This window comes from Ambystoma mexicanum, chromosome 7q, assembly GCF_040938575.1.
Source record: "Ambystoma mexicanum isolate Mex_15411 chromosome 7q, UKY_AmexF1_1, whole genome shotgun sequence".
Taxonomy (NCBI): Eukaryota; Metazoa; Chordata; class Amphibia; order Caudata; family Ambystomatidae; genus Ambystoma; species Ambystoma mexicanum.
In genome coordinates, this window is record NC_090941.1 from 495,480,173 (window position 1) to 495,493,299 (window position 13,127).

At 42.9% G+C, this 13,127-nt stretch overlaps 1 protein-coding gene across 6 annotated transcripts in view; it reads right to left on the reverse strand.

Moving 5' to 3' along the window:
- Positions 1-272: 272 nt before the first annotated feature.
- CDADC1 (cytidine and dCMP deaminase domain containing 1) overlaps positions 273-13,127 on the reverse strand; it is a 671,523-nt gene continuing 658,668 nt past the window's right edge. For all 6 annotated transcript variants that reach the window (XM_069639921.1, XM_069639925.1, XM_069639924.1 and 3 more), the window contains one exon: positions 273-493. In XM_069639921.1, coding sequence (XP_069496022.1) covers positions 341-493 — 153 coding nt within the window. In that variant the 3' untranslated portion in view covers positions 273-340. The remainder of the gene's footprint in view (positions 494-13,127) is intronic.

Here is a 13,127-nt window from a genome sequence, read left to right on the forward strand (position 1 = left end):
TGGCTAGCCAGATCATTGTTTAATTATGATATGGGAACATATTTGTGTGATGAGAAAAAGGAGACCCGACATCCTAAACTACCTTGCAAGCTCATGCAGAACTGCTTTATTACTTTCAATCTTTTAAAACGTTTTAAATGTGCGTCTTTTAATATTTGTACACAGAGGCAAGACTTGATGAAATGTATTTTAAAAATGTGTGTTTACCTCTTCTAATCATGAACAAGACAATAAAAAAAAGAACAGAAAAAATAGGACGACCACACTTGACATATAAAATAAATATATATTTACAAGTAAATAGGACTTAACATTTAAAATGATCAAATAAATTACTTATTTAAAAATCAATGCTCATTTTCATCAACAAGCAAAGTGCATTAGCAACAAATGTAAAATCATGTTTCTTTGTCCATTTTTGATTTCTCAAGACACATTTTCTTGAAGTGGTGTGGGTGATCCACATCGTCCGATGTAATATTTTCTCTGCAATCTAAATAGGAGATAATCACAAGATTGAGTTAGATATTTCAGATTTGAACAAAATAAACATTTTTAATTTGCCTTAAGATCACAGTAACAATATATGGTAGCCAGAAAGTCTTGCACCATGTGCCAACAATGCTGCACAGATACACGAGCAACCATTTTCTAAGAGAGAATAACATTTATTCGGCATCAGTCATTACCAAAAAATGCACATCACGACATAAATGATAAAATATAAAACCAAAACTCTAATATTGTTATAAAAACGGTCTACCGTACCTTCTGAGAGCCTCTTTTACAAACGTCTAATATAAAATCCAAATAATTAAAATTCATAAATAAACACATAGCATTCGAGATGTCTCTGATGCCAAACTTAACAAAACGATTTCTAAAAGACGTTCTTCTAAAAGCATTCAAAACAGGACATGTCAACAGGAAATGTAAAATATCTTCAAACCCTAACCCACAAGAACATTCTTTATGGCCACTCAACTAGGTAATTCTTGCTAAAAATGGTAAGATATTTAAGCGAACCATTAATATTATTTTGCTATGCTCTGGAAATCTCAAGGAGCTTACAAAGCCTTGCTCAACAATATTCAAGTGGAAGGCGACGGAAAATGCCATTGACGGTAATGAGCATAAGCGATTCATCATGCATACTTGTTCCAGCCTAACAGCCTTATCCCTAAGAACAGTCTTCAGTTATGCTGGTCAATTAATTTGATTAAGTACAATTATTTATCTGAATATTTCTGTATTTGTACCATGTATATTTCTCTTGGGCTGGAGACAGCCTCATTTCCCTCTCTGCACTTAGCCTAATGGGGTTTTGAATAACAAACCTATTGTTTTTAACATAACATTCCAAAAACCTACGCTCAACAAGAACATCAATGCTATGAACCCCAAGTTCTGCTCGTAAAGCATCCCCTGCAGCACTGGGGCCAATGGCTTCTATATTCCTTAGGAATTTGTTCTGTACCACATCCAATCTTGGGCAGTTAGAGAAGCCCCATATTTCAGAGCCGTATAATGCAGACAAATGTACTTTAGCTTCCATTACCCTTAAACATGTATCCATTCTCTTACATCCATATTTATAATAGAAGCACCGTAGACCTCTAAATCATGTTTGAATTAGTTTTACTATCCTTTTAATATGATGGTGCCATTCCAATGGAACAAAATGCCTGAATAGTTATGTGTATTCTCCACTAAGATATTGACATAATTTATAGCCCACACAAAGATCTTTTTACAATTTCCAAATTGCACTTTCTTTGTTTTCTCGAAATTCAGTTCAAGACCATCTTCTTAAAAAAACCTAGCTGCTGGAGATCAGAAAAAACAGGCAGAAATAAAAAGCCTGAGACCTGACCCAAGCGCAACCCACCAGAGCGTCCACCACAGGAGCAGGAACCAGTCCCACCTCCACCCATGAGAGACGATTGAGGTGTAGACCTCCAGGCTGGAATATTGTACTCAACGACCGGATAAACCCAAGGGGCACAACACTATGTATAGAGTGAAGCCCACCTCAGCCATGCATGGAACTTAGGCTATGCGGCCCGGCACCCCACCCCACCAGATACGTCACACTGGCACTGCCAAACCCATTGTGCTTCTGAAGCCAGTGACGCAACTTATTTGTATGTTTGTTGTTTGACTTTCTGGTAGCCGACTGTTTTCTTCTACCAGCAAGTTCGGGCGATAGATGCTTCAGGTTGGGACGGAGTATAGGGGCAACGGGAAGTTTGTAAAGTTTATTATTGTTCTCCAATTCACTAGTTGGAACATAGACACACATGGCACCCTCAAGCCTACCTCGCTGATTCGCATACATGCATCGCCCTCTAGTTTTCCCTCATGCAAGGACGCATACAGGACAACCAAGCAGAAATGGTTGGAAACAGTGTTAAGGCGTTGACATTTCTGACATGGAAGATTAATGACTTGGGCACTGGAATAAAACGACGCCTAGTTATCCAGTTTCTGAATAGACACTCCCCTGATATTGTTCTCCTCACAGAAACATATCTAGCAGGTACTACATGCAATTTATTCCGACGCACGAACTACCGCACAGCACTACATGCTGGCTTCTCCATGGGCTCCAGGGGAGTTCTGACATTGTTGCACAAGAGGTTCCCCCTCAAAATGTCTAAAGTGATACAGGACACTAGTGGTAGATATGTCCTGCTACACGGCACACTATGGAATGAAACCCTTAGCATTCTAACAGTGTATTCTCCGAGCTGATCCCGGACATCACCCCCGTAATCACAGCCCACGCAGCTGACATTTGGATAATGGGGGGCGACTTCAATGATGTGATGGATGTAACAGTAGACCGCACACAACTGCAGGGCAGAAATCCTATGGCAGGCACCAAGCTTGCCACCTTTACCTCTGTGCTCGGACTAATAGATGTATGGCGAAACCTACACCTGATGGAATGTGGATATTCCTAGCATTCTGGAGTCCATGCCTCCCCCTCGAGACTAGACTATTTCTTCCTTCCAGAAATAGACGCATAGTGCCACTTTGCTTCCATGTGGTATATCCAACCATTCACGAATAGGCCACTCCCCCCACCCCTCACGGCGTCTAAATAACTACTACCTCGGCTTCCTGGAACTTATTGAACATATTCAACAGACAACAACCGCTTACTTTGAACTGAATACCGGAACAGTAGACAACCCAGCAACACTGTGGGAAGCATATAAGCCAGTACTCGGGGGTGAGATTCTCTCCTGGACCTCAGCCCACAGAAAAAACCACCGACAAGTGGTGACAGAAGCAGAGGGAGAAGTAATGCAAAAGGAAAGGAGCACATAACCATTGGGTCCCCTGACACACACCGATCCCTCCTAGTGGCTAAGGAACGCCTTTGTAATGTAGCTCTAAATAATGCTAAACAGACGTACTTGGAGATGCGCATGAGAATTTATAAAACTGGGGACAAAGTTGGCAAGATCCTGGCCGTGCTGGAGCGAAAAGGTGCTGGCCACCAGCATGTCAGGCAAATTTAAACAACGCAGTTGAGACTATTACAATCTGATCGCGATATAGCCTAGGGTTTCACTGTCTATTATGCAGACCTATACAAAGCCCCCAGTGAACCTATCAACACCACTCTACACGAAGACATTACATTCCCCTGCCTAGACCCTGCACAAAAAACACTCCTGCATAATGACATTACGGAAGATGAGGTAGTATGGGCAATGTCACAACTGCAATCAGGGAAAAGACCAGGACCCAACAGGTTCCCAATAGACATATGGAAGAAACTTGAAGGGAATGAGATGGTCCTGCACCTGTTCAACATGTTCCGGCATTGTAAGGAGCAGGAAATCCTACCCCCTGATCTACGCAAAGCTAATATAAGTGTCCTCCCCAAACCAGATAAGCCCCCGGATCTCTGTAGCTCATACAGACCGTTCTCCCCATCAACAGCGAGACGAAAATCTTGGTGAAAATCCTCACAAACAGATTACAGAGAGTAATATCGTCGCTGGTCCATCCTGACCAGTGTGGATTTATGCCACAAAGATCCACGCGCATGAACATTCGTAGGCTTTATCTTATATTGGAAAAGGCCTATACCCTCCAAGAACCTCTAGCAATGCTGGCAATTAATTTTGAGAAGGCCTTCGACTCGGTCTTCTAGGAAGCCCTCTGGGAAATCATGACGCAAATGGGGTTCGGGAAGCCTTTATGTGATGGGCCCAGCTCCTGTACGGATCTCCAGTGGCGGAGGTCTGGGTAAATGGGTGGCCCTCAAGGCTTTCAGCTGGGGAAGAGAACAAGACAAGGGTGCCCCCTCTCTGCATTACTTTTTGCACTAATTATCGAACCCCTAGCCATACTTCTACGTCAAACAAATTTGTGGATGGGCTTCTGCTGACCTGAGGGTGAAGAGGATAAAATCTCCCTATATGCAGATGACCTAACATACTTAAGAGACCCGGTTCGCTCCTGCCCAGAAGTTACAAAGGTACTTGAAATGCATGGGTCCTTTAGTGGTCTAAGAGTGAACTGGAGCAAGTCCATTCTTGTCCCAGTCAAAGGGGAGGCGCAAGCAATCCCGCCACATTGCCCGTATCGCATTCAATTAGAAAATGTTCGCTACCTAGGGATACAGATCACGACAAATATTTTGGAGTACACAGCTAGGAACCTACACCCGATCATGGAAAAGTTTGCAGCGGATGTCCAACACTGGGTGTTACTCCCACTGACATTGCTAGGTAGAGCTGTGCTTTGTAAAATGCTTGCCCTACCACGCTTTCTATACATCCTCCATAATGCCCCACTCCGGATAGCAGACCTAGAATTCCATAAGACTGATAGTAGTCTCAGCCAGCTGCTATGGAGTGAAGGGCACTCGCATATTGTATTATGAACGCTGCAATGAACTGTTTGGTTGGGTGGTGGAATTAGGCTGCCCCACCGCAATCGTATTACTAGGCTAGCCAAATGGCGGTGGTCAATGACATCCTACACAGACAAAAAACTACCCCAGATTCGAGCGGAGATCGCCACGAAGCGGGCCATGTCCCCGCTCATGTGCCTTCACCAACTCTACTGAAACCTCCTCCCCCCACAATGACAGCCCACATCACCCTGATCTGGAAAGACACTCACAATCATATTGACTGGGATGAAAAGATTACCCCAGTGCAAACACTATGGAAAAACAGTAACCTGCCTGAACTGGGCACACTACCGCTATGGCTGAGCTAGATAGCAGTAGGGATAAGTAAAATAGGAGATGTAGTAGTCGAGGGCAAACTGACCTCCTTTGATGATCTGTCTAAGTTTTGGCCTCCCCCTCACAGAACACTATCGCTACCTCCAACTAGCACATGCACTGCTAACACATCTCCCTACACTATCGGATATGCCAGAGTGTACACCACTGGAGAGGAATATAGTGATAGAGCGTATACCCAGCAGAATCACCTCCATCATGTACAATGTCATATCCTCCTTTGCCACATCTGACTCATGTAACCTAAAGCTCAAATGGGAGAGGGATGTTGGACCGATACAATCGGAAGACTGGCTGGGAGCACTGATGTACCCGCAGGAGACCGCGATCTCTGCCAGAATTCGACTGATACAGCAACATTTTTTACATAGAGTATACTACCCACGAGTCAAACTGTATCAATGGAATCGTGCCACCAACCCCAATTGTTTACGATGTCTGCAGGAAGAAGGCATGTTCTTTCATATCTTGTGGGAATGCCCCCATATTCAGTAATACTGGCAGGAATGCTGTACTCGGCTCAATGACGTTCTGTGACATACCGTTGCTAGAGATCCAAAATTGATGCAGTTTGGTATTGTGGAGGAGGGAGAGGTGACACGCTGTGAGAATATATTCCTATCCATGGCCACATGATTAATCAAACGAAATATAGCGAAGCTGTGGGGATCCGGTGTCACTCCGCTCCTCGCACAATGGGTAGTGGATGTAAACATCTGTATGTCAATGGAGTACTGCATATATACAGCCAAAGGGTGCCCTGGGAAAGCGAAAAAGATCTGGCAGAAATGGGAAGATGCAAATTGAAACATACCTAGAACATCGCACTAATATATGGGAATGGGTACAGAGGGTGATGCACTGTGCTAAATGTTACGCTCTTATGCTATTGTGTAGATTATGTTATGATGGATTTGTATGTTCTATTATTATTGTTACAAAACCAATAAAATGCATAATTTAAAGACTGTTAGAGACCCTTGTGTGTTATGTAGGCCAGAGCCTTGTCATTGGCATACATTAGTGCCCTGTATTTTGTTCCATTAATAACCAGTGAATTAGTCTTCATCAAAGAATTGCATGGTTCAAAATCTGATAAAAATAGGACAGACAATAATGGGGGAATGGGGCACCCTTGTCTAACCCCTTTATTAGTAGCAAATTCCTTGGAATAACTAGTCAAGTCTGGGCATCTTATGACAGCAGATATTTCTGTATTTAAAAGTTGGATTAGCTGAAGTAATCCTGCAGGCACACCCAGCCTGTTCAGTTTTTTCCACAAAATGGCCCCATCTCAAGATTTTGAATGCTTTCGACAGATCCAGTAATGCAACAAAAACACATCCCTCCCTAATCGCAACATATATTTTTCTATAATTATATTCAATAAATAGCAGTGGTCCACCATGAGATAGCCTTTTCTAAATCCTGCCTGTGTTTGGGAGAGAATGCTGTTAATATCTGCCCATTCTAATAAACCTTGTCAAAATACATTTTGAAAACATTTTACTCGTACTGTCAAGCAAAGAGATACAATGTGTATCACTGCCTGAACATTTTTTTTTTTTTTTAATCAGAACAATTAAACTATTTTTCCATGACGCCGGCAGTATCTGAGATCTCCCTATAGCGTTAAAAACCCTGGCGAGGGTGGGGACCCATCACATAGGAAACTACTTAATGACCTCGATATTAATACCATTTGGTCCAGATGCTTTTCCACCCCTAGATGCCAAGAAGGAGGCAATAACTTCTTCTTCTATAAATAGTGGACTATCAGTGGCAATAGCTCCATACCCTGTCATAGGGCTACCAACCCGTGATGGATTAAATAACATTGCTGAAAAATCGGAACTCCAGACCTTAGGCTCAATTACACTGATGTCATAATTCACTGGGTTTTAGCCCTTTAGCTACCATCCTGCAAAACACCAGAATATTATTTTCTCAAACCATTTGATCCAAACTGTCCCACAGTTTTTCTGTGTGGTCAGCTTTTTTTTCTTTTTACATAGGCTTTTGTAGCCCAGCTTTAAAGCATGAAGTACCCCGCCTTCAGCACCGTGATCTTAATTTCCTGACATAATTTCAGTTTTGCCAGTTAAGAGCACCACTAATATCTGTCATAGCAGCTCAAAAGAGACAACTATTTTGAAATCACCCTCATGACGATCAAGTATAGCTCATTTTAGGAGACCAATATCTACACGATTTAACATTGTTTCAATCAGTCCCTTATTTAAGCTAATTCTTCTTGAATATGGCTTGCCAAAGTCTCTTCAATTATCTAGCCAGGTTCATCACCTGGTATTTCCCACTTAACCACCAGGGGATTATGTTCACTCTATGACCAATTAATAACAGAAAAATCTAGAATATTTGTATGCACAAAATAATTTACCAACCTGTCATCAATAACAGAGGCCCGCACCCCTGATCTAAACGTGGTCTTCCGAGGACTATATCCAAAGCATCTTCCATTTAACTCTACCAACCAGACATGCTTCATGAAGTCATTAATCAGACATCCCCTGGCATCCTGTTTTGGAAGAAACAGACTATGATCCGGGAATGCCACAAGCCTTAGCTAAGGCGGACTGGTCCTCCTCAAGTTCTTCCTTTGCCCCTAATTTTGCATTAAAATCCCCCAATATCAAGCAGCTAAAATTGTCATTGTGTGACAGGAAATTACTGAGAATACCCCCAGTCTTAAACAAATGACCATATACCTCCTTGGGGTGAATATACATATTAATGATACAGAGTTTCTCACCTAGACTTGGTTTAATATGTAGAGAACCTATAATACCTACTTTATTATCAGAATCATGTCCCTCCACTTTGGCAGGGAGACTTACGAATAAAAGTAGCAATTCCAGCACTTGGGCGACCTGGTCCTAATTGCCTTGCATCAACTGAGAATACTTGAAACTCTTTAAAATAGTTCAATAGGCAGCTCTCATCAACAAGGCATGCTTCCTGCGTACAAATTACTTTGTGCTCTATAAGCAATTATTAGGACATGCTTGGGGGTCCATGTGTAATGCAGCCATATACTGACTCACATGCCTGAAGTGAAATTCTGCTTTGAGTTAACGTATAGGGGAGGGAACTCGTCTCAGATTGTGTTCCAATTGGTCCATAAAAAGAGGATTATCATCAACAGAGGGAAATAAAATACTACATTGGGATTGTACTGATTTGGTGTCATGCAAATGACATGTGTTATGCTTTGTATCTTTGAACACCTGAATACCCTTATGTGACCGTGCTTCTCTACAATGTATTACACATGCCCTAAAAAACGGGTTGACCAACCACAGAACATACAGTCTGATCAAATCTGTGTCACAGTAAAAATATTAAAAAGATAAATCTCGGACTCCCAGAATTTCTGCTATTCTAAACCTTATAAATTGCGCAAAGGAGGCCTTTTACGTTTGCACGCAAGTGCACGCTCCATGTAATTTCGACATTGTCACTATGCAAAAGGAAGCAAAAATCAGGAAAAATACTGTTTACTCCTTTCTGCCCCTAGTATTGCAAAATGTAAAAATGTCACCTGCCTTTTATGCATGGCATGTAGTATTTACAATAGATCCTTAATGAATCATCCTGCTTTTAGCAGTCGAAAAAAGCAGGTGCTTTCCATAGGAATCCAATATTCTAACGTCAGCAAGAAAATCAGGTGCTGGAAAAAATGCATGTGGATTTGTACGAGCGATCGAATGGAGGTGGCGAAAGTCCACTCTGTGTACCCGCTCCGCCAACAAATCAAAGAAAATGTGGCAGAACGTAAAAGTATGCGGAAAATGGTTTGGCATGCCAGAGGGGAAGGCCCTCCAGAATGTTACTTCATTTAGCGCTGGATCTCCAAGGTCGAAATCCTAGCAAATTTCAAACAACGTTTGGAACAATTCCTCCAGAGTCTGCAAGGCTCATGGACAATGTAGATGTTAAATAATATATACCGCTCAAGATCACTGCAAGGTAAGCATGAATTCTTCTGAATTTCTGTCAATGGCCCACCTTAGAATTCATTTTTAGTTTTGACTACTAGATGGCGCTTTAGCCCCAACTATAAGCTGAAACTAATGCATTGGAGTAGAGCTAGCGAGAGATGGTAGATGAGGAGAGAGACAATGCTTGTAGGAGTGGTTTGGTTATTTACTCACCCATTGACTGCCTATGGGCATGCTAATCCCTATGGCCATTCCCATCCACTACCTGCCCGTCCCCAGCCAAAACATACCCTCCTGCGATCTATTTGAGCTAACTTTATGATGCCGTAAAATCATACTTTTGAAAAAGCCCTGGCAGGCACTTATAGTGCAGTTTTCTGAGAGGCAATGGTTTAATTGGGGCTGTAAATAAGAAACTGGTGTAAGGAAAAGGTCTTAAACCGGTCTGACTTATAAGCAGTATGCTTGTCCTTCACTGAAGTCCTGTTAAAAACAAGCATTAGCAAAGCCATCAGTTTCGGCTTTTGCCTAGGCATTAGATAGGCATTCGCCAGGCACTGCTATCATATGCCTGGGTATGTTCACCATTTTCCAGCTGCTACCATTAATGGCAAGTTAGCACCATTGTGGCAATGCCTGGAAAATACCTTTCCCATATCTACTCAAAATCCAAAAATGTTGGCATTGGCAATGCTTGTTTAAGAAGTGATAGCGAAAATGCACAGTACCCCAGGATGGGCGGTCACAGATGTCTCTGAAAGATACCAATGTTGCAGAATCAATGCTCTCAGGATCAGCACCCTGGCCAACCTGTGAGCCGTACATGTATTCAATATCAAGGCAGCAGTGTCGAAAAAATGTAAAGGTGTATACATATCCCATTTATAAGCAACCCTGATATCTTGCCTACCTGAGGACTGGACCGTGCAGTATGTAAGCAAGGAAGTTTTATTTACTGGAATTCCATGCAGGCTGCAACCCACTTGCTTAGAAAGAGCATTCGCTTTTCAACCAGAGCCATAGACAACAAAATGAAAAGTAGTTAGTAATTATTAGTCGGGGGAATAAAATATCCAAGTGCCCTTTTGATATGAACAGTATTTAGAGCCTGATCCACTAGAGTGGGCAGTGAAGAAAAGATCTGGGAGAAAATACAAATGAATATATGATACTGTCGTGTGGCAAGGGTATCCACGTTTACAGAAATGTTATAAGAGAGAAAGCAAAACAGATATGATGCTGCAGGTGAAAGTGAATAGTGGTAGGGTCTGTCAGTGATCTTGGAAATAACCGAACACTTTCGTTCAGTGTTCCTGACCTTCCCCACTTCCCACCTGAACGGGCCCAAAGGGAACTGAGACAGGACAAGTTAAAAGAGCACTGTTTCCAAATCCAATGATGCACTAAAACAAGGTAGGTTTTACACAGTTCTTGAGTTGGGCTCTTTGACTCTAGTCCACAGTCTGCTCGATTGCCCTGGTTATTGTATTCAAGGCTTTCACGGTTCTCAAACCTTCTTACTCTGGCCAGGTAGCTGGCTGTGGGTTTCCTCCAGTAGCTTGAGGTACCATTGGATCTTCCTCTGGATGGGGACGTTCTCCCATGGTCAGGTGAATAGGCTCAGGGCTCAAGCCTCTTCTGACCACATTCCTGGTCGAAGATCCTTGTCCCCAAGGCACTCCTCTGCTAAATAGTCCCTGTCATAAGCTCCATGACACTCTGTGATCTTGCACCATCTCATAACACCTCCTCACGCCTTCAAAACCTGCCTTGACCGACCTGGTCTGCCGGAACATACCTCACCTCCTTTTTGTTTCTCTGGGCCTCACCCCCTCTAGCTTTCTTCCGTCGCCCTGCCAATGGAGTGTTGGTCTATATTGCCACGACCTCCAGGCATCCCCCTCCAGGTGTCTCTTCTACTTTAACCCCCCTCAAGGTGTCTTATTTCAGATGTTTTTCCTTCTCCAACCACTTCAATACTCTCCCTCCAAACTGCAAATCAGATGGTCTTCAATACGCTCCCTAGCCAACTCTCTTCTCTAGATGGATGCAAGTTTGTATCCGTAGGGTTTCCTCTGACTGTGTGTGAATGAGTATATTTACTGAAGAGTCGATGCCTAAAGGAGAAATGTATTTATTGAGCGTAAGCGACTTTGTAATGTAGCAATTTGTTTTCCTTAAAAGGGAAGGTGTTACTTCCTAGGTTAGGTGTTGGGGTCTGGCCAGGGGCGCTGCAAAAGTTCCCTAAGTGGTTCCAACTTATGGAAAGGGATCTCTGTAAGGGTCTATGTTCCCCTTTTCATCACTTGTGGCCACTGGTGTCTGCAGGGGTGGTGTGATATGAGTGGCCCTGTGACTGCCCCATTGATAGCCAATGGGGTCTGTAGGAGTGGCAGGGTTAAATGTGTTCATGTGACTGTCCCTGTGTTAGTCATGGGAGTCTGCAGGTGTGCAAAGTGGCTTTAGAAGTTCCTGTGAATGCCCTGTGCATTAGTTTAGGGAGCCAGCTGGGGTAGTGTGGTGATCCCCCATACACCTCCTCTGGGTGCACCATCCAATAGCTTGGGGTAGAATACTAGCCTCTGTGACCAACCCACCCACTGTCGGTCCCCAAGATTAGGCAGATGACTGATACACTACACATACAAAGAGACCCAAAAGGCTTGGCAAAAACAACACTAATCTACTATGAAAGATACTTCTCAAGACGAGGTTGGAATACATCACACTTAATTGGAAGAAAGTAATCTGGCGCTCCAATCAGTGCTTCTTTAAGGAGTACACGAATCAACTTGCATGAAATAGCCAGTTAAAGAAGTTGACAAGTAATATGTATTGATCATTGAACATTTATAAGATTGATATCCCTTTAGCAAATTTAGTGCAAAACCAAAGCCATTTGCTTTGTCTGAATAGACAGCCTCCAGACCAGTTTGAGGTTTTTCAAGTATCTTGAATGGGGGGAAATCCTATATGACCATAGGTTAATGTGCCTGGTACGTGCTGCAAAATACAAGAATGCTGTGGAGAAATCCACTGAATTCTCCTTTTGTGACAGAAGATACCTGCCTTACGTGGCAAGCAGGGAGAGATTCAATGGTCAATTCCAAATGATCTGGGAAATTGTGTTGGGTCTTTTGGGCGTCTCCCTAGAACCATTGGATACCTTGCAAAGCTTCAGAAGTACATTGACATGAGTTGGTTAGGAAGACAACCTAGAAAAGAACCAGCACAATCACTACACGAGGAATGCATTCACCAGAGAGCAAGATCATCTCTCACTCCAAAAGGTGAATGGTGTTGCATTTGTAGCAGGCATTAGTTGCAAATGGATCCATCTCTGGGTACCCCAAGTGGAACAAACGGCTCCCAATCTCGTTTTAGAGGTCCTGCTGGTGAGGAGCTCAGCTCAGCCTGCTGAACTGGCTATATGTTCTGTATACCTTAGGAGTGGACCAGTGACACCTGAATGCCCTTGCCCTGCACCCACAGCTGAAGATCACTTATTGCATGACACAGGCTTGAGTACCTCCATCCTTGCTTACATAGAACAGGGCCATGGTATTCTGGGTCAACACCACCACCATCCTTTGGTGTACTAGAGGGAGGAAGCCCTTGAATACCAGGACTATTGCTTCAACTGTTTCTATGGAGAGCTGTGTCTTTGGAGGGTGAGACCTGCTATATATGGGAAGATTCCAGTATAGTCACCCTAAGCATCCACCTGCTTTCTGAACTGTTATTTTAAATGTCAGAAATGTCGCAGGGTCTTCCTGATTCGGTAGATTAAAAAAAGAAAGCGTACCATGTGTGCGCCCATTTTGGACCACCTAATACAGAATTTGTAAAACCTCAGATGAAATTCAAAATGTACTAAGTTGTGGATACAA